This window comes from Tachysurus vachellii, chromosome 5 (genome assembly GCF_030014155.1).
Source record: "Tachysurus vachellii isolate PV-2020 chromosome 5, HZAU_Pvac_v1, whole genome shotgun sequence".
Lineage (NCBI taxonomy): Eukaryota > Metazoa > Chordata > Actinopteri > Siluriformes > Bagridae > Tachysurus > Tachysurus vachellii.
In genome coordinates, this window is record NC_083464.1 from 29,981,860 (window position 1) to 30,005,874 (window position 24,015).

The 24,015-nt window shown below is 39.6% G+C and overlaps 2 protein-coding genes across 6 annotated transcripts; both read left to right on the forward strand.

Moving 5' to 3' along the window:
• Window positions 1-747: 747 nt before the first annotated feature.
• On the forward strand, window positions 748-20,307 carry dtna (dystrobrevin, alpha). 5 transcript variants are annotated; one of them, XM_060871045.1, is made up of 22 exons: window positions 748-936; window positions 7,424-7,494; window positions 8,003-8,083; window positions 8,528-8,741; window positions 9,934-10,019; window positions 10,328-10,482; window positions 10,614-10,719; window positions 11,300-11,466; window positions 11,577-11,701; window positions 12,094-12,171; window positions 13,286-13,357; window positions 13,528-13,620; window positions 14,347-14,437; window positions 14,559-14,647; window positions 14,733-14,846; window positions 15,730-15,826; window positions 16,035-16,052; window positions 17,671-17,833; window positions 17,944-18,033; window positions 18,183-18,240; window positions 18,865-18,983; window positions 19,085-20,307. In XM_060871045.1, the coding sequence occupies exons 2-22, from the start codon at window positions 7,425-7,427 to the stop codon at window positions 19,105-19,107; spliced, it is 2,109 nt and encodes a 702-aa protein (XP_060727028.1). In that variant the 5' UTR covers window positions 748-936; window position 7,424; the 3' UTR covers window positions 19,108-20,307. The 5 variants fall into 5 exon arrangements, with proteins under 5 accessions (XP_060727028.1, XP_060727026.1, XP_060727027.1 ...); XM_060871043.1 differs by lacking the exon at window positions 748-936 and adding an exon at window positions 5,371-5,692; XM_060871044.1 differs by lacking the exons at window positions 748-936; window positions 16,035-16,052 and adding an exon at window positions 5,371-5,692.
• A 2,392-nt stretch (window positions 20,308-22,699) lies between these two features.
• On the forward strand, window positions 22,700-23,956 carry cebpd (CCAAT enhancer binding protein delta). The gene has a single exon (XM_060871052.1). It carries the CDS (start codon window positions 22,842-22,844, stop codon window positions 23,652-23,654), a length of 813 nt encoding a protein of 270 aa, XP_060727035.1. The 5' UTR covers window positions 22,700-22,841; the 3' UTR covers window positions 23,655-23,956.
• The last annotated feature ends 59 nt before the right edge of the window (window positions 23,957-24,015 follow it).

The window sequence follows — 24,015 nt, forward strand, 5'->3', positions numbered from 1 at the left end:
CTAGCAACAAGCAGGGAAGCGCGCTCGTGCACTCTGTGTACAGGAGTGAGTGCTGCTGGATGGATGGAAAGATATAGAGATTTGATCATTTATTTTTAAGATATGACTGAATGGATGGATGGATGGATGGATGGATGGATGGATGGATGGATAGATAGATAGATAGATAGATATTATTAGATCAGCAAGAAATGTTTGACTTAATTAATTATAAATATTTACAATAGATTTCATAGTTTATTTATAAATATATATTGATGGATGAATAGATGGTTACTGTAGCTAAATAAACAGATTTGATAGATAGATAGATAGATAGATAGATAGATAGATAGATAGATAGATATGATTAGAACAGCAAGAAATTATTGAATTAATAAATTATAAATATTTACAATAGATTTCATAGTTTACTTATAAATATATATGTTAATGGATTAATAGATGGTTACTGTAGCTAAATAAACAGATTATATAAATATATGTGTGTGTGTGTGTGTGTGTGTGTGTGTGTGTGTGTGTGTGTGTGTGTGTGTGTATATATATATATATATATATATATATATATATATATATATATATTTATATATAATATTTATATATAAATATTTATATATAAAAATCACAGAACAATATCAATGCCTTTACTTCTTTGAACTGCGTGAATCAGAGTCGACACTGACACTGGCGTCTCGACTCCGTAAAAGAATCGGATCAGTAAAGTGACTTGTCCGTGCCCGTTGATTCTCTTAGAGAGATTTCGCATGACGTAATCGGGAGAGACGGCGCTATAGACGGGAAAGAGACCGCGTACAGAGGAAGACAGCGGTTACAGTTTCACACCATGACGATGTTTTTATAGCTCGGCTTTGATAACCCGAGCGATTCTTTTATTTTATTAGCTATAAATGTGCCTCGCGCTGATGTCTCGCGCTGGTGAGTAGCAAGTGCAATTCAGGCTCGCGCTATGGATGCACTAAACAAAATATCTGGATGAAGTCTTTGCCTTTTTTTTTTGTTTATAAAAATGCATGAACATAGCAATGCAATTTCAGAGCACTGCTGAAAAAAATAATGCGGGGTTTACAAAGGAAAAGAGTGAGTGTAATGAGCGTTTGCTTATTTATTTAATTATCCATTATTATTATCATCATCATCATCATCATCATCATCATTATTATTATTATTACTATTATTATTAAGTCGTAGTAGTATTTTTTTTTCATGCACACTGTATGCACAGTTTCCCCTTATTAAATATACATTTATTTATTTTTATTTTTTTTTTACAAAAAGAAATTATTTTGATTACATTCAAATGACACTTGGATTAAAATTTGTCTTTTTATACACAAAAGACAAATTGTGTATATGAATAATCAGAAGAAAGACTATTCTATAGGCCACAGGTTTCCAACCCTGTTTATCTTAGTGTTTATCTTGCTCTAACACACCCACTTTAACTCAGGAAAGGCTGTTAATTAACTGATTAGTTGAATCAGCCGTTTTAGAGTAGGAAAAACTAAAGTCTACATGACTTTCTCCAGGACTAGGGTTTCGAAATCTGTCCAATAAAGAAGCCTTATACGCCTTTTTAAAACTTATTTATTTTATAAATTGAATAGATTTTTAAACTCAGCTAATCAAGTCTTTGAATGCTGGGAATTTATTTGCACGCTAGATATTTTTCAAGCTTTTTTTTTTTTTTTTTAGAGAAACAGCATGTTAATGGGGTGCCAATATTTATAGTTTCTCTGAAGCATTAACAGTGTTTGACCTGTTGCTATGGAGCCCGATATGGAGCTCTATGATGTGGAGCCCAGACCTACATATTTCGCATTTTTATTATAAACGAAAGTAAATAAAAGTTAAGTCACTGAAAGGGACGCTGGATGTGAAAAATGCACATTCATTTCTGGTAGCGATTACTTTCATTTTTACACCTGTGACTTCGCAAGTTATGGTTTGGGATCCAATGGAAATAATTGGGATGGAACGGGTTGGTCAGAAAAATAAAGGACGAGCTGCTACTTAGTCTTTTACTTTACTTTACTTTACTTAGTCTGTTACTTTAAGCATCAAATTAACGCTTGTTAGGTTTTTTTTTGTTAGCAGTGTTAGCATCTCTAAATGATTTCTTACAAGAGCAACAACAACAAAAAAAAAATAATAATAAAAAAGGACATTTTGAGATTTTGTGGACAAATCATACAGCATGGAACAGAACCAGTTGTGTTTGGTTAAAAAAGCAGATCGAAATAGTTTTAATGACACATCTCCATGCAACACAAAGTGAAGGTGGCTGATCCAATGATTTTTGGCACCCATGAAGTAACCCCAGCCAAGAATGATCTCCAGCATTCTGGGAATTTTTTTACCCCCACCCTCTGGCTACTAGCAAAAGCCCCAAGCTGATGAGTCAATGCTATCCAATACCACTGATAGCCTATGGTCTAGCCACGAAATAGCAAAACCCAAAAAAAAAACAAGCTAATGGACAGAAATGAACATCCGTATCACTTTAAATTTGCCCTGAAGTATTGTTTGTGTTTACTCGAGCTCGTTTTCTGCAAAAGCTGGTTTCCGAGTGGCGCCGATTAATGTTGCAAACTACACAAATCGTAGTCATTTTCTTTAATCACAGGTCTATCGTTAAATGATCTTCATCATAAAGTCTGACATGGAGAACACACGTTATCACACAGTATTGTATACAAACCAGCTGACATGATTTTTCGGTTCATCTCACATAGTATCCCAAGTCCTGATCTTTAAAGAATGCTGAATTCACATATTCTAAAACTGGCTTTAGCCTGCAGCAGATCTTATACACTTATGTAAAAGAAAGAGAAAAATTAGGACTTCAGCCTTAAATAAACAGTCGTTTTTCAAATCCCACTTCAGCGAGTGTTCGCATAGAGGACTTGCTGTTGGTGTAAACAGCTGTAAATGTGTCAGGAATGACCAGGACGTCCATTTTACCGACGTCTGCGCCGACACAGGAATGTTTCGCATCAGAATTAATGTTCCATGTCATAATACTGAGTGCTGAAAGTGGTGTGAGTTACAGTGCTGTTATTTAGTGGAACTTCACAAGAATCTGGCACTTTTCTTTTTTTGGAAAGAAGCAGCACATTTCCATAGCAGCCATGATAAATAAATCCAGGTGCTGTGTAGAGAGATGAGTGTTATTACCTACTACATTATTTGCCTTTACTAGGAGTTAGGATGTGCATTAGGATGTGTAGAATTCTATGTAGGTTATGTTTAAACATGTAAAAGATTAAGGGCACAATTGCAGCTAAGTAAACTGACGAGAAAATCCACAGTCAAAAACAAGTAACCTGCGTGACATGACAGACCTAAAGCTATGTCATGTCTTATGTCATAAGTTGTCTTATCTGTTGATGTCCATGTATAGCAGTGTCATGTTATGTCACTTTGACATGTTTGACGCTATGACAGCTTATGGCATGACATATCTATCTATGTCAAGTTTGCTCTGTGTCATTGATCATTTTGTGACACACCAGAATTGACAAGTACTGTAGGCGCACAATATGTGGTGTTATGGCAGGTTATGTAATTACACCAAAGTGTGCTATACATGATGTGACATTTAAGCATAGAGCATGACATCTATGTCCATTGTCCTGTCCAAATGTATTGGAATGACAGGGTCAATTATATTGACCTTCAATCTCAATTTAATTTCCTGCTATTTACATTAGATCTGTTAAACAACTTGGAACATGGCATATTTAACTTGGAAAGATTGGAACATGGGGGACACGGTGGCTTAGTGGTTAGCACGTTCGCCTCACACCTCCAGGGTTGGGGGTTTGATTCCCGCCTCCGCCTTGTGTGTGTGGAGTTTGCATGTTCTCCCCGTGCCTCGGGGGTTTCCTCCGGGTACTCCGGTTTCCTCCCCCGGTCCATAGACATGCATGGTAGGTTGATTGGCATCTCTGGAAAATTGTCCGTAGTGTGTGATTGCATGAGTGAATGAGAGTGTGTGTGTGTGTGCCCTGTGATGGGTTGGCACTCCGTCCAGGGTGTATCCTGCCTTGATGCATGACGGTAGAAGATGACTGAGTGAGAGATTGGAACATGTGAATGATCAATGTTTCTAGTTGCCCAGGTGTGTCCTGTTAGATTGATTGTTAAAACAGTTAATAGCTTTAATTGTCTAGCTTTGGGTTGTGTCTTGGGTTTCACCCTTGGAGACTGCATTTATTGTTAAAAAGGATAAACCACCAAGAGCAAACAGCTGTCTATGAGAAAAGAGGAAGAATCAATTAGAGCCATTGCACAAGCATTGGGAAAAACCAATACAAGAAATTTGTAGAGTTTGTATAATAAAATACAGAAAAACAGCTGATGTCATCAGTAGGTATCAGAAGGCCAGAATAGAAATAGTGAAGAAGTACAGAACTAAGACTAACCTCTACCAAAGTGAAAGAAACCCCAAATCGTTTAGGAAGAAATGATCTGCTCATGATCCAAAACATACCAGCTCATCTATCAACCAAGGTGGAGGCACTGGGTCATGGCTTGGCTTGCATGGCTGCTTCTGGAACGGACTCGCTAATCTTTATTGATGATATGAACATGTGCGGAATCATTTTTTCTGCCAATTTACAGAGAAAGGCATCCAATCTAATTGGCAGGAACTTCAATCATGCAGCAAGAAAATGATCAAAAACAACACTGCCAACACAAAATGGAAGGTTGTAGATTGGCTTAGACCAATCGATCACTAGACCTTAACTAGAAAAACAACACAAAACAAAGAAAAGGCTGTTCCATGATGTTTATCTAAGCCAAGTGTTACATAACCCCTTATTAGACGTCAACTGTTATAACTGCATATGACATGTGAGGGCATATGAGATGGTTACTATGTCATGACACTTGGCTATTATTCTTTACATGTTTTAAAATAATCATTATAACGTCCATTATGCAAGTCAGTTCCCACTCCCGCTTGTGCTACAGCGACGATCAGCGACGAAATCTGACTGTGACAAAGTACAGACACTGGAGACTCCCTCTATAAGTAATAAATAATAAAAGGTATATCTGAAACATCACCTTATCATCGATTACACACATCTGTGTGCATGTGCAATGTCTGCAATACAATACCCTGTGAACAAGGTACATGAGGAATAAGGTATATGAATGAGCAGATTAATACGACTTGAAGCTAGAACTACTTTTAGAGCTGCTGTTAAGAGATTCTCGTAATGCGGGTGAATCAGGAATGTACCGTCACGTAGGTCTCGTGTTAGATTTATCCTCAGACGCTGCACTGAATTCTCTTTCTTTTAATTACGTTCGTACGCAGAGGAAAAAAGGCGCCAGAAGGAGACCCAGCAAGTGCAACCGGAGCTAAGGCAGCCGTCTGAGCCGAGCAGGAATGTAAGGCTCGCTCATTTGAAGTTAAAGATAGAGGCAGCGCAGGCTGGAGCCTGACAGTTTCTAATTTCAGATGGCTGCTCTCGCTTCACTGCACTGCTTTTGTTGTGGTGCTCGGGCCTGTTGAGAAAGCAAGAGGGACGTCTACGGCAGGAACGACGTTACAGGCAACACAACTTTGTAAATACAAGCGAGAGAGAGAGCGAGAGAAAGAGTGAGAGAGAGAGAGAGAGAGAGAGAGAGAGACACGGACCATGGTGCTCTCTAGCGGGTATGTCATATTCATGCTTATATTGGAACGGCTGAATAAGTACAGATTTAGTGGGTTAGATACTCAGTGACATACAACGTTGTATTTATTATTTGTAGACTTTTTTTTCAACATGCAGTTCATATCAGCCGTGTCAGTGCTTTCCAAGACAGAACAGGTTCGGTCTATGAGATTGTGTTTGGTTGTCAGGTTTTAGCCGTGTTTCAATAGTTCTGCCTCACACATATATCACATCATCACAGATTCATATACAAGGAAGGAGTCTCCAGTGCCAGTGATGACTTTAGCTACATAATTAATCCCTCATTGGCACACAATGATAAAACAAAAGATAATTAACGATAACTAACAACATCATGATGTTTTTCTAGCAGAAACGTTGCTAAATTTGGATTCAGGAGCTGCAAAAATAACCGTATCAGATCAGTTTGTTTTGGAAGAAAGCTAATTGGCTTCATTTCTCCTACAGTTGTTTTATGGTTGTGTTATTTCAGGCTTTGGCACACAGTTCTGCAAGCTTTACATCCATGCTATGTTTAGCTTGCTGGCTAAAGTTCAAGATGCCTGATTCATCCTGATGCTCTACTTGTGACTCACCTTCTGCAGCTACAGTTGGTTCCACATGGATCCATAAAGCAGAGGTTCTTAAAGTAATAGTAGCCCTTAGTATGGATTTATATCATTATTTTCCCTGAAAGAATATAATATATTACGGCTGAGTTGAATTTGGTGCTTGGACCCCCAAATGTAACATCTTTGATAATGCAGGTTGCGATTGCCACGACACTAACAGTTTTTTTTTAATAGACCGTACTTTAAAAACCCCACTTCTTTAAAGTCTCACACTTCCATAATGTATATTTAAACCCAGGAACTGCTGCTTCATGACGATTGACTTACTGTAGGCTCATCCGAAGACCTTCATTAAATCACCTGAAAAAATCTAATTATTAAAAGCACTTGTATGCGGTACAAACCATCTTCTGTCAGATTTTCTTTTGACTATGTACTCTAAGAAATGGGAATGGGACTTTTACAACAGCCACAATACAACAAAATTGCCTATAAACCCTTTAAAGTAAACATCAGGGATAGAAAAAGGGACCAGAGTGTGTAAAGTGTGTGATGTAACCTAAAAACGAGATGATTTTTAAAATAAAAAAACTATACAGTTATAGACGATTGAGTCTTACAGTCGTATGTGGAGGACACAGTGAAAGATAGAGATATTTAGAGATATTATTATCCTACAATCTACCGCTATCTCAGTGTGCACTGTTTACCTGACAAACGTAAATATACTGTAACACGAGTTAGCATGAAGCATTCATCAACCTTAATTCCCTCGAACATGCACCATCCTTCACTTTTCTCCCAGCACCGTGGTTCGCTCTCTGGTTTCACCTTCCTTTTGGGACATGGTTGATAGGATTCCTGTTGCTGTAGAGATGTATCACATGATCAGGATGACAGGGTTAGCAGTGTGCAGTCAGCCATGGCTCTTCACCATTGTGCTCACACTCTTCTTTGTCCCGCTTTTGCAGCGACAGACAGTACTTTCTGAGGAGTGTACATGCTTTAACTTCATAGCTAATAATACTCATACCCAACATACACCAAAAGCCACTAGGATTACTCTTACGTTCTATTTCAACTTTGAGCTGACCGTGAACACGTTTTACATCATGCTTAAAGTTTCTCAGTTCTTTTGTCGTTTGTTGTGTTTGGCAGAATGATCGAGGAAGCTGAGCGTAGCAGCAGCAGCACCATGGCAGACAGAAGACAACTGTTTGCTGAGATGCGTAAGTGACAATTTTTTTTTTTTTTCTTTTTCTTTTTCAAATCATTTATACCAAACATATTTACAACAAACAAACCGCAACAAATTTTCACACATGGCTGTAAGTTAGGAAAGGCACACCTGGGTGGATTGAGATGAAAATAATTCACCAATTATTCACTGTTTTTTTTTTTTTTTTGGCTACTGAATGGCTCTTCATCAAGAACATCCAAGCGGGACTGGAGTGTTAGTGTAAAACACTCAGTGTTGTGGTATTATAGGAAAATAATCAATGGCAAGCTGATACCAATACCACCACAAGTACTACTTTAAACCTTTTAGAAAGTCCATGAAAGGGATTACATGCTATATAGCAGCAACAAAAAAATTTATTCTCTGAAACCGGCTCTTTATTTTCTCTCTCATAGCTACCAAGACAAAAAGCCGTACAAGCTATGAAAAGCATAACCTTCTGTCAGAAAATGTTTAAAGACAAAAAAGGTTTATGTCTTTTATCCTTCTCATTTCAGGAGCTCTACAGTTGGATTCCATCAGACTTTCCACCTACAGAACTGCATGCAAGCTCAGATTCATTCAGAAGAGGTGCAATTGTGAGTACGGGTGCTAATAACCAAGAAAGACACCAAGAATACGCTACATTTAACGTCATGGAACATCCACAAAATACAGATTTTGTTCTCTGTTCTAACTTGCGTTATAGTAGCGGTCTCCCTTATGTCAAAGTAACAGTGCATTAAATAACAAATAGCTAGTGCAGATAGTTTGTTTTGCTAATCTGTAAACGAAAGCAGCATGAAGCAGATAAACGACATTTCACCTGCCATGGTAAACAATTTCCGTTAGACAACTTGATAACAATAGCTACTTGCAATACCGTTAGCACAGATATCCATTAATGGGACTTAACCTGAGAGTTAAAACTCTCACTGGCATGACATTGGTCTCAAATTCTGTAGTAAACTAAAAATCCCCATTTGTCATGATCCTACTACCGCCCATTTCCGTCCTTACCGTCTCACCCTCTGTGTTTGCAGTGCACTTAGTAGACATTTATAACATCATCGAAGCCTTTCGGGAGAATGGCCTTAACACCATGGACCTCAACACAGAGTTCTCAGTGGCTAGACTCGAAGCAATACTGTCCACCATCTTCTTCCAGCTGAACAAGCGGATGCCGACTACACACCAGATCAACTCGGAGCAGTCCGTGTTGCTTCTGCTCAACTTCTTGCTGGCAGCATATGACCCGTAAGTCTCTTGTGCATGAATGGACTTCCTGTCACGGTTGAAAGCAAGCGGGGTTGCCTGGTATAAATAGGCTAGCAAGGCTATTCCTCCACCTCCACCATATAGGTTTCCATGTTGGCTTGTTTGTTGCTTGTGGAAAGACAAACAACAGAATCACAGATACACTGGTAGAAAGCAGTGAAGAAGCAAAGCTCAGGCTGATTTCTTTCTAGTCCAAGCTGTATCAGTGACCATCTTGTCTCCATCATCAGCAGTGATGGAGAAGACACGTGAAACACACAGAAGTGTAATAAACATAAACAAATGCTTATGGAAGTATACATTATACAGCCACGTCTGGTCTTATGTTTTCCGTTTCACATGAACATCTTTTCCGAACCAATCGGTATTGTCCATTCGCAGTCCTTCTTCTCGAAGGACTGTAAAGAAGAGGTGGGAGTTCTCCAGCCGCACTTAAAGGTGAGGTCCCCGTTGTTTGAAAGCCAGAGTTGACATTTGAAATCACCAAAACAAACACGCCCCTAACCCAAATGGATCCCACCCCTGTTTTGATAGCTCCGCCCCACACATACAACAGACAAGTATAACCCAAGTATAACCCAGACAACTATTGTGGCGGAACCTGTTGGGGCGGCTGACCGAGGGTGGATTTTTATCAATAATTGAACACAATGAGTAATACAATGGTAATACAAACGTGTTTTTGTAGTACTGTGTGTTTTACCGTGAAAGGTTTATCTCCGTTTCACGCGGAAGACGTTCAGTTCTCTCCAGCGCTGGAAAGCTGATCCTATATTAACACGTCCTCCATGTCAACGTTAAAACCACTTTCTGCTAATGTCACACATGCACACTGAACACTCACTCTGCACATATTGACAAGACACGCCCCTTACTGCTCATTGGCTACACGTTAGTTTTGTTTTTGTTTTGTTTGGTGGCCCAACTCAGTTTTCTGAAGCATTTCTCAAACAACAGAGACCCCACCTTTAATTCTAACTCTAAAACACAAATGCAAGCTAGAGTCCAATTGTCCTCAGTGTTATGCTAACGATGTTAGCCAGGAAGGCTGCAAGGTCATAAGCGATTAGGGGGCCAGCGACTTTTAGAATTTCATGCTTTTATAGTTTTTGCTTGTATCAACTACCTTTGATTACTTTTCTTTTAATCATCTTTCCATCTTCTCTTGTAGGGAAGGTCTAGGCAAGATCTCTGTGTTTGTCATGAAGATGGCGCTTGCTACATTATGCGGAGGGAAGATTATGGACAAATTAAGATGTAAGCTCCATCTTGAATTTTACCCCTGAGTAATGAGGTAATCGAGTAATGCTGATTGATGAACTTGAGCTAAAGTGCCTAATGTGTCTTTTTATCATGATTTAACAAGGACACAGAAAGCAAGCTTTAGTGATTAAACAGGACCTTGAACTTTTCTAATATCTAGTCACCATTTTGTGGCCAATGTTGTCTGGTCACTCTTCTAACAGAATACGAACAACACGCTGATAAGCAGATACAGACTTTTAATAAACCTTCTGTAGTGGTCTTACCTTTTTCCTTCTTACTTTTCTGTCATGGTTGCACAGATATTTTTTCTCAGATATCCGACCCCACAGGGGTGATGATTTATTCCCAGTTCGACCAGTTCTTGAAGGAGGTGCTCAAGCTTCCCGTTGCCATTTTTGAAGGGCCGTCTTTTAGCTACACCGAGCAGACCGCACGGATTTGCTTTGCACAACAAGTAGGTGCTACTGACATACTAAAGATAAATTTTATTCCTGAAATTGTAGATGCTTCTGCAGTTCCTTCTAGAAATCTCAGAGATTGGTGCCGCTTCATTTATCGGCTCATAATTTGTGTGATTTATCACAGAAACAGGTTTCTCTGAACACGTTCCTGGACACCTTCATGTCCGATCCTCCACCACAGTGTCTTGTATGGTTGCCACTTATGCATCGGCTGGCTAACGTGGAGAACGGTAACTTTTTTTTACATTTTAAAACATCTTCTCAGGTCAAAATATCCGGTCACTTTAGAGGCAACGAACAGGCAATTATGTTGCAATGCATAAGATGACGCAAAATTTTCAATTAGTGTTGGCACCACACATCGGAATGAAAAAAAAAGATGTGACATCGGATACTTTGACTGCGGCCTAAGGGTTGGTCGGTGCCTGACAAGAGTATGTATGTCAAAAACAACAGAATGGTGCGAGAAACAAGACACATCCGATTCAAGTATAGTGCAGTTCAGAAATTGAGCTGGTTCAAGCTGAACCACTCTGTACAACTTATTTGAGCAGAAAAGCATTGACCACTGTTGGGCTTAAAAAATGAAGGGTTCCACTCGTTTCTGTAGAAAATCCGGAGGCTTAAACAGACTAGATTGGAAAGGCATCTTCTGAACACTGATACAGATATTGTATTACATGTATTAAATATGCTTTAAGCCTGTGGCTACGGTTCCCTCGCAACATAATCAAGATGGCTGGAAACAAGTAAACAGAACATTTGGTATGCTCAAAGGTGTGGCTCAGTTTGTTTCCCTTCCGCCTGTAGTCTTCCACCCAGTTGAGTGCTCCTACTGCCACAGCCAAAGCATGATGGGATTCCGCTATCGTTGCCAACAATGCCATAATTACCAGCTTTGTCAGGAGTGTTTCTGGAAGGGACATGCCTCAGGCTCCCATAGCAACCAGCACCAGATGAAGGAATACACATCATGGGTAAGGCGCGCCATCGGTTCAATAAGCTCCTCCACAGAGCAAAGCATTTAATTGGATGTTTGAAAGGAATAAAAAAAATGCCTAAGAGTAAACCTTTCCCCCACCTCCAGAAATCTCCTGCTAAGAAGTTATCAAATGCCATCAGCAAGTCTCTGAGCTGTGCCTCTAACAGGGAACCTCTCCATCCCATGTTCTCTGACGTTCCTGAGAAACCTCTAAATCTTGCTCATGTGGTGTAAGTCAATCTTGTGGTGTCTTGGTATTAATTGGAGAATGACATTAATAGAAAAACAACCTCACTGATGATTCTTACAGCCACATACACACATACATGTGTATGTGGCTGTGTTGTAAGAGGAATACGTAAACCACTGCACTTAACATATTGTTTTCCTTTCTTTATTTATTTATTTTTGCTTCCAAAACTAGTGACACTTGGTAAGTCAACCATGTAGTTCAAATACTCATCCTTATCATGCTCCGTTACCCTGTATGCTTCTGATCATTTGATGGTGTGAAAAATAAACATAACTTAGAAGCTCAACACATCACTCACATGAGTTCTGTATCATCGTGTCCTTTTTTGTATGTGGGCTTTTTTTTATCTAACTTATGTCTCTGCTTCAGGCCTCCAAGGCCAGCGAACAGTGGGAATGAGTACACGCTGTCCCACACCATGCCCTCGACCAACAAGCCCTTAAGAGTGTGAGTGCAGCATTGAACACACACCGTTGTACTGCTACACCGCCAAAACAAAATTCATCTTCATAATAGTAGTAGTTCCTATTATAACCTTACAATTAGCCCAGTATTAGATTATCAGCTGCAAATGAGTAAGAATGGTGGGAAATAGGTTTAACAATCTTTTATTTGGTTTATTTTAATATTTTAATCGGAAATACCAGATAAATTTGACAATGTTAAAGGTCATATCGCTTACTAAGACACTTAGTATTTTTTGCCAGTGTAAAACATGCATCGGCTAAAACGAGTCTGTCTTTATTTCATTGGGGTCTGTAGAGCAATAAAAAAAACTCAAGTGCAGTGTAGCGGGACGAAAGGATCAGGATTTGTGAACGCTGCTTTGGATTTTTAAGACCTCATCCTCAAACTTACAGAAGACTGAAGATGCTCATATCTACAAACCAAAATGGCAATATTTATGGCCTTTTCAATTGCTGACCTCGTGCTATCTTGACACAAGGAGATATTTATGCTAACAACTACATTTTTTTTTTAGCTAATTCAAAAATGAAAATTAAAAAAAATGTGGGAATAAAATTCACCGGATGGGAAAGGGATTTGCTTCTACTTTTATTTTGTGGCAGTTTTATCTTGAGGAATTATGGATAAAGAGAAAACCCTTTTCGCTAGGGTTTCTACTAGCCACCCTTTTCTGCTAGGGTTTCTACTAGCCACCCTTTCTGCTAGGGTTTCTACTAGCCACCCTTTCTGCTAGGGTTTCTACTAGCCACCCTTTATGCTAGGGTTTCTACTAGCCACCCTTTATGCTAGGGTTTCTACTAGCCACCCTTTCTGCTAGGGTTTCTACTAGCCACCCTTTATGCTAGGGTTTCTACTAGCCACCCTTTCTGCTAGGGTTTCTACTAGCCACCCTTTCTGCTAGGGTTTCTACTAGCCACCCTTTCTGCTAGGGTTTCTACTAGCCACCCTTTCTGCTAGGGTTTCTACTAGCCACCCTTTCTGCTAGGTACCACTACAGACTATATAAAGTATATGTGAACCCAACCACCTAGAACCTATTGAATGAGTGTGTGACGGTTCACCTTTTTCTGACAGCACGCTTGCACTTTCACAGAGCCGGGAACGAGGACAATAAACCGTTAAGACTCCTGACCAGGGATACTCCAGACCTACTGAAAGGGAAAGGGTAAGCAAGTGTGCTTTCTTTACATCCAAACAGCTTAGTTGACTCTCCTCTTTTCCTATAAGGCCAATAACATTTTTCATCTTAATAAAAGGTGCAGTAAACTTTTTCCTTCCTGTTTATTAGAAAAGCCAGGAAGAGAATATACCATATGACTGATATGTGTTTTTCAGGGTTCAGTACAGCCTTGATATTGCGGACAGACTCGCAGATGAACATGTTCTCATTGGGTTATATGTGAAGCTCCTCCAAAAGAACCGCAGCGGGTTAGTGTGATTAGTACGTGACTGAAACTGCAGCGACGGTTTCTTGCACCATCTTAGTCTAATATTTTTAGAGAACAGAGCTAAAATGACCCGGGAGAACATTTAGGCATTGTTGAGATTTGCAGCTTGCTTTAACAGCCAGTGCTTTTTTTTTTTTTTTTTTTTTTGGAGGCTACATATAATTTGTTTGAATGATATTAGCCAAACTCAATTCCTCCGTGCTTTGTATTACTTACAAAGTAAAAAAATATATATATTGATTGCTGTTTACTTGTATTTCTTAACCTAACTAACAAACTATTGCTTAAATCATGCAAGGAATATAACAGCACGTGAGTTTCCGGTGGTTACATTTACAATTCATATGGTTACAAAATATAATTACATTTAATGCTTTGGAACGTTTAATGTTATGGAAGATGTAGACAGTCGTTCCCTCACTATTCTCTTTTTTATGTCACATTACTGACAAAATTAAAAGCAAATACGTCTCTTGGATCTTCTGTTTGAAAACAAAAGATACCTCTGACCCCTTTAAAGAGTGCTGACACTATAAAAGTCTAATAAACGTCTTAGAACATAAAACCTTACAAAATATCATGACTACACACTTGGTTTTCTAAGCATTAGCATACGTAAATAAGTTACCTACATCCTAACCAGCTTATGGCGGAACAAAGCTAACTAACCTGTATATGATTTTGAATTTCCTCCTTGTATTGATAGGTTGCTGGAAAGCAGGACTAATAACCAGGATGATGAGCACTACCTCATTGCCCGCTATGCTTCCCGATTGGCTGCTGACAAAGTGTCGTTGGTAAGATGGCTAGTCACGGCTTTTCAGTTATTGCGGCTTTTAATAAAAATTTTTATTCTTTTTTTTATATTAGCAGCAATCATTTTAGACAACTGATGATAAATTATTGCATATGTTGCAGCAAGCCAGAGTGCCAACTGACCTGTCTCTCTCTCTGGACACGAACAAACAACAGAGGCAACTCATTGCTGAACTGGAAAGCAAAAACAAGTAATACAAAATTTAGCTCAGAAAGCGATCCATTTTTCACGTGTGCATTGGTGAAGCAGGTCACTTACTGTAATGCTGTTTACAGGGAAATATTGCAGGAGATTCAGCGGTTAAGACAGCAACATGATGAAGCATCTCAGCCTCTAGCTGACAAAAGCCAGCAAAACCCGACACTGCTCGCTGAGCTACGCCTTCTTAGGTATAAACAGTCATTCTGGTCATACATTGCCCACAATGCCGTTTAATCACCTGCACTGTCTTGCTTCTTGCTAACCATTGATTCATCTCTACCTAAAGAGAGCGATGCGACAATGTTTACTTTTAGCTTCCATCGATGGCCAGATGATTTCCAAGCTTGCTAAGATCCAAGCAGAACATCTAATAGGGAAAGGAAAGGAGATGATTTGGGTGTCATCAGAATAGTTGTTTTATGATAGCCAGTATAAGGACTGATGTTACTGAGAGAGCAGGTATAGAGGGATAACAAGGACAAAGCACTAAAACCTTTAGGACAGTCTTCATGCAGTAGGTATCTCACCTGACATGACTGTCCGTCCAGTTAAGAAACAAACCACGATAAAGATGGACAGGAGAGTCTTGTGACTATCAAAAGCTTCTGAAAAGATGAGGAGGATGAAGACTTGCGACAGTCGTTTTGCCCACATAATACCTTTTGAGTAGAAATACATGACTGAGTCGGGTTAGCGATATGAGGAGAAGAGAATAGTTGTCCAGAGCTACCCCTAGATTTAATGTGTGAGACAAGGAGATGTTGCTGTAGCCATGGGGGTGGGGTCTGAAACCAATGGGGAACTTGAGAGAGATGGTGACTGTCTGTAGATTTATACTTTTAGATGAAGTATATGTGGAGATCTAGATTTAGATTTTTAGATATAATGAGAGAGGGACAGTCGTCCAAAGCTACCCCTAGATTTGATGTGTCAGACGAGGAGATGTCGCTGTACCCAGGAGAGTCTGAAACCAATAGGAAACTCGGGTGTAAAAGTGTCACCTATCTGAAAATGTAGACTTTGAGTTTTCAGTGATTAGTCAGAGTATAGTAATTTCATCTATTCCATTAGGCAGAGGAAGGAAGAACTGGAAGACAGGATGTCTGCTCTTCAAGAGAGTCGAAGAGAACTGATGGTGCAGCTGGAACAGCTCATGTTACTGTTAAAGGTAGGAGATATTTGATTAAATGAAATGAGATGGTGATGAAACCAACTGCTGTAGACAAGACATGATGTGTTGCATAAATAACCCATTCAACTTCTAGCTAGGTGTTTACTTTAAATCGTATTCTTCAGTCATTTCTATGAAACTAATAGGAAAGGTAAACCTTTAATGATGCACCATCACAGTAAACAGAGGATGATTTTGTTTATAGGAGGAAGAACGGAAGCAGGTAGTACATTTATAACACCTATTCGGACTGTGAGTGTGTAGAAACGCCTAAGAGATGAGTAACACGTATGGGTTTGAATGTGTGGTTTTATTGCTTTTGAGTGAAGAAAATTCCAGACTGCTCACATTAATGTGTCATAATTTTGAGCCCTGTGTGATGCGGTGTGAAACTCGAGACCGGTTGGTGTTATACAAACTTTTAGTGGTACAGAATTCAGCCACACCTATATATGCGGAGTTTTCCCAAACCACCAAGACAAATATAATAGAATGATACCTAAATATAATGATCGATATACATCTGTACATGTTCTTACTCATGCAATTATCCAATCAGCCAATCACGTGGCAGCAGTGAAGTGCATAAAATCATGCAAAACCTTCAGTTAATTTTAACACCAGTTGATATGAGGAGAATGGCCAGACTGGTTCGAGCCAAAAGACTAACTCAAATAACCCCTTTCAGGAAGCAGAAAAGTAGGGATGCACCGATCCGATATTTTGGATCAGTATCGACGCCGATCCAAGCATTTTGAGTGGATCGGGTATCGGTGGTGCGTGACCGATCCAAATCCGATACCCGTTGTCATGGGCGTCGAAACCATTATATGTGGGTTTGACAGGACCCACCCACTTTTTAAGACCAATAATATTGGACCCACCCACTTTAACCGTCTCTATCTCTGCTTGAGGAATGCCCTAATAAATTAAACTCCATTCCGCGTTTTACCTACAGCATTGACTACGCTTCTGCTGCCTGAAATCCATGGGCGTCGGAACCATTATATGCGGGTGGGACAGGACCATCGTAGACATCATAGACTATTGGTTAAACTTATAAGAAAAATACACCTATATATTAAATTGCATTAATGTAAATAAATATAATAAATTGTATAGAAATATGTTGCACAGACGCCTGCGACAGACAGGCAAGTTTAGCAGGCGCCCTTTCTATTTACCTCAGCGCGTTAAACGTGTCGCTCATTTGGATGCAAGGTTTACTGTTTAATACATTTAGCATTATATTTAAAGAGTTCTAATTTAAGATTCACTTTAAAATATTGCCTTTTCTTCAGAAAATAATTCAATTTAATAACTGCAGTATATACAGTATGGTTTAGATTGTTATACCACTGTTAAAAGTACTGTTTGCTACAGCATTAATACTTTTGTAAGGTTTCTTGTGTTTTCATTTATCATACAGTCATATGGGCATTTTTGTATTTATTTGCCAGAAACAAATAAATCTTAATAACTAAGCGAGTTGTATACATTCTTTAGTTTTAAAAGTAGAAAAGAACACAGATATCGGATCGGTATCGGCCGATACTGGCAAACGCCGGTATCGGAATCGGATCGGAAGAGAAAAAGTGGTATCGGTACATCCCTACAAAAAAAAAAACCATCTCACAATACACTAAATCATTAGGAGGACAGAACAAATTAATGCACAAATTTGGATGAGTGAAGACTCCTGATTAATTGCATAAATGTTTCTAACATGCTACGGTCAGGTCAGTGCCTCTGCTGTGTTGAGATAAATTCCCACCAAAATAAAGTCTTTTTTTTCTAGCATCATGCCCCATGTCTGACACAGTTACATTACTTTGTGACAGAATCAGGGTCCAAGCTCCTCCTCTCGTTACTCCCCAAGCCACACAGCAAGCAGCTCCATCCCCATGCCCGTACCGTCAACTTCTGGCAACACGACACCACTTCAGACGCCTCAAGACTCGCTCATGGGGCTAGGAGGAGACGTCATACAAGCTTTTGCTCAGAGTACTGTTATCTATACCAATAAATACTATTATCAGTAATGATAACTGTCACAGTGAGAATTAGGTTATTTCTTGTCGCTAGTCCTTTTTGTTGATCTTCCGGTGATTTAGGTTCGAGAAGAAACTTAAGGAATGACCTGCTTGTGGCTGCAGACTCCATCACCAGCACCATGTCGTCACTGGTCAAAGAGCTTAACTCGGGTAAACTGTTCATTATGTAAGCAATGAAACATTAAGTGAGCCTTTACTGTTGTTGTTCAATAGCTGCAAGTCGTCAACTGTTTTGCTTCTTACACCATAAGTCACAATTCCAGCATTTCTAAGCCTCGCTCATGTCACATCGTTTCTAGAAGCCGGGAGTGAGTGTGACAGTAACGCTGATGCGGAAGCTGATGGATACACTTCACGGTAACTCAGTAGTTCTGTTAATGCACTCACGTTGTTACAATGATTAAGAGAGTCCTTGCTGGTCAAGGTGGTAGAGCTGGATCTGATCCAACTCCTCTTGTCAGCCCAAGTGCTAACCCCAAGCCCACACAAAATGCAGTACATCCACAGCTCCACCTTATGGACTTTTGGCCCGGCTCTGCCCTGGTAGGAGGAGCTGGATCAGGTCTGGCGCCCCCTCATGGACATTTTGTTCTGCAATTACCTAGTTAGTTGCACAGACATTATTGAGGTCCAATTATGTGCCTCTATATTTCTGTAAGATGGATCTCACTAAACCCTGAGTGTAATGCTTGGCTTTAGGGATGCAATAACACAGTCTCACCAGCAGGTGTCAGGATCAGCAAGACATTTGTAACTTATTGATCTCAAACACTAGAAAACAAACAAACAAACAAAAAAAAAACTCAGATAATGTAAAGTCCATGAGCTTCCTAACAAATCATTAAAACCTGACAAATTACTGAAATGTTTGTGAATTTTGAATAGGAACATATTCTGTTTGTGGGGGAAAAATTATCGTTCTAGTTTTTCTCTTGGTATTTAACACACCTTTTCTTGTTTTGGGGTGTTTATTGGGACCAGGGTGTTAGATGAGGACCTAGATGGAGTGGGAGGCTATGAGAAGGAGCTGGAGCGTCGCCTGGAGACAGAAGTGAGGATGGACGAGAAAACATCTGCTGGAGAAGGTCTACATGGTGCATGTGCGTGTTCACACACACACACACACACACACACACACACACACACACACCAAAGTGAAGACTAATTCCAACAAAAATGACTAAAAGTGTCTCTCTTACAGGCAGAGGAATCACTCAGTACTGAAGCACCGAGTACCCGACAACGAGTACTGAATCTACAGAGCATTAACCCCACTTCTGTAAATAAACGTCTTTTTTTTTTTTTAAATGTACAAAATTGTGTTTTAGAAAAATACTGTGAACTGACTCAGAGATTATGCAGAGCAGATTTGTCGTAACACCACCAGTGCCATAAAATGAGGAAGCATGGACATCGTTTTGCCGAACACTTTGTGTACTGTACTTCAGAAAGTGGCGGGAAAATCAGGTTTAACAAAGCTGCTATCTTTTATAGCATACGTCACACTTCGCACTGATTCGCCTGGCTAGATTTGTCTTAATGTTTCTGGGTTTTTTTTTTTCTGTCTGACTTGTTTCATTGCAAGCGAAAATAGCTTGAGGTAACTTTGATGTATAAATTCGTAAACACCTTAAAATCCCAAATGACTACACTGCCTTAGCTTAGCTAATCAGTTTAACACTTGAAGAATTACACTAAAATTATATGAAATGTTTGTATTTTTTTTTTTTAAATAAATTGTCGTTTTACACTGTTACACAAAAATTAGAGAAATGAGCAGCTTTATAAAACATTTAAAGTGAATTAACCAATGAAAACAAAGAGAAGCTGACTCATGTTTGGAAATATTTAAATAGAAATTTTATAAATTTTAAATTATATACACATCACATTAAATATAATTTCCCGTATTTAAAGAATTGACAATTTTAACGTTTTGGAACTTGCTATGGGCTTTGCCTTTAAAAATGTATAATCTGGAAATTTAAATTTATGGTTTTTCAACTCACAAAAAATTGCGGATTTTGACGTCAATTAGAATAGATTTTTAAGCCTGTCATTCTGAATACATTCTTAACAGCACATTTTACCCCAAAGCAAGTACAAAACAAAGAAAAATTAAAGAGGAAATTTATTTATTGTGACCTGTATATGAAATACCTCCAATAAAATAATAAAAAAAAAATGCTAGTGAGTAAAAACACTGTGTTAATGACGACGTTACTGAAGCACTTCTAAAACACGTTTGGAGTCATTCATTTGTTCGTGCACTAAACAAATACGAGTATGATGTTTTGACAGAAGTTTTTTTTAAAGGGTCATGGTTTCGGCACTGAAGATAATATAAATATATTCCACAAACATACACACTTGAAATAATACTCTGTACACCATTTTGAACTGGTTTGTTACATTTTGCATGGCGCAAATAAAAATATATAAATAAACAAAGGTGTTCTGTTGTATTCGGACGGCACGACTGTCACGATCTTTGGATGAGATCGTTTTCACACAGGTTTAAGTTATCAGCATGTCTCTAATAGAATGTTCTAATATCTATCTAAACAGATTACAGAGTGCCGGATGTCATTTCATGTCATTTAATTTATGTATAATATGCTCTCTCTCCCATTTTCTACCGCTTATCCGAGCTACCTCGGGTCACGGGGATCCTGTGCCTATCTCAGGCGTCATCGGGCATCAAGGCGGGATACACCCTGGACGGAGTGCCAACCCATCGCAGGGCACACACACACTCTCATTCACTCACGCAAGCACACACTACGGACAATTTTCCAGAGATGCCAATCAACCTACCATGCTTTGGACCGGGGGAGGAAACCGGAGTACCCGGAGGAAACCCCCGAGGCACGGGGAGAACATGCAAACTCCACACACACAAGGCGGAGGCGGGAATCGAACCCCCAACCCTGGAGGTGTGAGGAAAACATGCTAACCACTAAGCCACCGTGCCCCCTGTATAATATACTATTTTTTAAAATTAATAAGGATTATTTAACATTTAGGGAAGGAGTCTTCTGTGTCTTAGTTGTCTAACTCAGCGGGAACTCAGGGTTAAAGATTGTAGAACTATAGAATAAATTACAAACTTATAAAATAAATGCTCAAAGGTCTAAGTTGAGGGTTTTATGGGAAATGTTTTGTTTTGTGATTCAGCAATAAATATAAGTTTGATGACGCTGGGTAGTGATCTTCAAAAAAAATGTTAAAATCTTGGACTAGTGTGGGCCTGTTCTGACGTCCATCAATAGAGCAGATGGCCAAAAAATTCAAAATGAATGAAAATCTGCAAAATGAATGAAAAACAGCAATTCTGTGGAAAATCAAACAAAAACACACCTACAGCAATCTACAACTATTTCAAAACAAGTCGTTAAGTTGGCTGAAACTCCGTTTGTGTCCACAAGGGGGCGTTCAGCATGAGGGCGATGTAATAAAAAAAAATCTAAATAGAACATCCAGGGTACACTTGTTCCCTTCATAAGAACACAATGAATCACTGAAGTAACCAGTATATCTGTTTTTTCCTTTGAATTTCTAGCCAAGCTGATAGAAGACAGTCTGAAACACCATGTTCTGTTTATTCTACTGACTGAGGTATAAAAAAACTCTTATTGTTGGGGGTTTATACACCTTGTGGTACCTTTACTAGATTTTTTTTTTATATACAGAAATATCCTGTATAACTTAAGTGCTCTTAGATTTGCATTTCTAGCCATTTATCTTCCCTCTACAATACTAAATGGTACCTTTTATATATGCTGAAGTGGTAGTACCTTCATGGGTACATTATTTCATCTCAATTCAATTTTCCTTTCGAGAAAAGCAGAATACTTAAGGCACTAACGGTGTAATGCTTCAGGTACTTGCTTAGGGTACACTTGAGTACCCTTTTTTGTAATAGTGTGCCACATTGTAAGCAAAAATGAAGATTTCTCCTCGTATTTCCAGCCCTCTGGATTTAGGTAGATGTAGACGGCTCACTGTCCGATGGCGTCTAAGTACCTGTCTCTGTTGCTTGGGTGGTACTCTTATAACTCTATAACAACTGTAATACCTGTAGCGTGTGCATGAAGCGTTTCTTTACACTTGTAATATGTTTAAGGATTTTAAAGGTACACGCAATGTTGACTTGAAGGTACCACCATCCCGGCGAAGGTACAGTACTGTTTAGTCCTAGCTAGTTTTTAGTAAAACTTTACATGTAAGTTTGGAGATTGTAAAGGTACCAACCGGGTTACTTATTCCGCAGAGTGCACATCCTCATCCCTTGTACCTAGAATGGTACCCTTTAAAAGTTCACTTTTTTTTAACCTTTAGACTTTACTTTCCACCTATTAATAGAAAGGTGTATATGGTGTACCTTTACTGCAAACCCAAAATAGACTCCAAAACCTTTCAAAGGTACTGACACACATTTAAAAGGTACACACAACTGGTAACGTGCATGTTGTGTACCTCTAAAACTTATAAAGTTGTAATATTTATTAAAGATAAACTATGAGTCTATTCAGGTGACAAGAAAGACAAAAAAAAAGGACTATAAGGTGTATCGTTGATCTTACTGACATGGAAAATTACAGTAAAAGTAATCTCTCTCTCACTCTTTCTCTCCCTCTCTATTTTTTCTGTCAGTGTAACAAAACTTGGTCGAAGTTGACTCGTAGTAATGTGGTGGGCGTGCGCCCTGAGGTTCCAGGCAGCACACGTGACTTGCAACGGCAACGACTGGCTTCCCAAAGGGGGTGGTGAGGCCTTGACGTCAGCTGGGAGTGTGTATAAACTTTGGCACACACAGGTTGCTTTTAGACGCATGAGAATCCCGTGAAGTGTGTGAATCAGTCCATCCATCTAACTCGCCATCTAAGTGCGCACGAGATCCTGCTTCCTAGCACGAGTTTGCAGTAAAGTTTCTGACCCACTGCAGAGTTGCGTTCATGTGCGAACCGTGCAGCCTGGAGTCTGAGTGCGTTTCTCCACCATGCTACATGAGCTGGGCGATGGAGCCTACGAACTTCTACGACAGTAAACTGACAGGGGATGGAAAATGTCCCGAGGACAACATCAGCATGATCACTACCACCACTAACAACAATAACAACAGCAGCAGCAGCAGCAGCGTGGTGGAGCTGAGCAACGCGCCAGCCATGTACGACGACGAAAGCGCGATCGACTTCAGCGCGTACGTCGACTCCATGACGTCTGCGCCCAACTTTGAACTGTGCAACGACGAGCTCTTTGCCGACCTCTTTAACAGCGCCGTGAAGCATGAGAAGTCCGAGTTCTACCACCAGCTGTCTGCGTTCAGCGCCTCCAAGGACTCGAGCTACTCGATCAAGCAGGAAACCGACTGGAGCGACAGCGACGCGCCGTCGTCCCTCCCGTCGCAGATCGAGACGTGCGCACAGACGTCGGTGAGCATCCACACGGGACAGCCGACTCCCCCGAGCACGCCCGAGCACTCGTCTTCGTCTTCATCCGCCAGCACTCCACGCAGGACACTCAAGGATAAGAGCAAGAAATCTGTGGACAGGTTGAGTCCGGAGTACCGGCAGCGCCGAGAGCGGAATAACATCGCCGTTCGGAAAAGCAGAGACAAGGCGAAAAGACGCAATATGGAAATGCAACAGAAGCTGTTGGAACTGAACACAGAGAACGAGCGGCTGCACAAAACCATAGAGCAGCTCACCCGCGAGCTCTCCAGCCTCAGAAACGTCTTCAAACACCGCGGTGCCACCAACAACCGGTGATCCATCACCACCACCACCACCAACACCATCAAGCCAATGTCTTTTTTTTTTTTACTTATTATTTTTATTTTTTTTGGAAAACATACCTCACCTGAACTCAATATTGTCGATAATATTATGTGAATGTTGTACCTTTTTGTTTTTTTTTTTGTATTCTAAATTATTACAGAAAAAAAGTCATATATATGGTACATGTTTCATAATTCCATACTTTGTATTCAAAAGTGAAAATTTTATATAAAGTCTGTAAAAAAAATACAAAAACTGGAATTTTGATAGAAATAAAATGAAATGAGCTTAAATATCGATATCAGAGCTGATCAGTGTGAATGGTGGGATAGAGGGATGGAGGGATGGAGGG

Bases quoted from the DNA above. Each gene is read 5' to 3' on its own strand.
- dtna (XM_060871043.1), top strand. The intron at 13,358-13,527 runs GTAAGCAAGTGT...TGTGTTTTTCAG, and splicing joins GACCTACTGAAAGGGAAAGG to GGTTCAGTACAGCCTTGATA. The intron at 14,438-14,558 runs GTAAGATGGCTA...CATATGTTGCAG, and splicing joins CTGCTGACAAAGTGTCGTTG to CAAGCCAGAGTGCCAACTGA.
- cebpd (XM_060871052.1), top strand. From the start codon at position 22,842: ATGTGCGAACCGTGCAGCCTGGAGTCTGAGTGCGTTTCTCCACCATGC.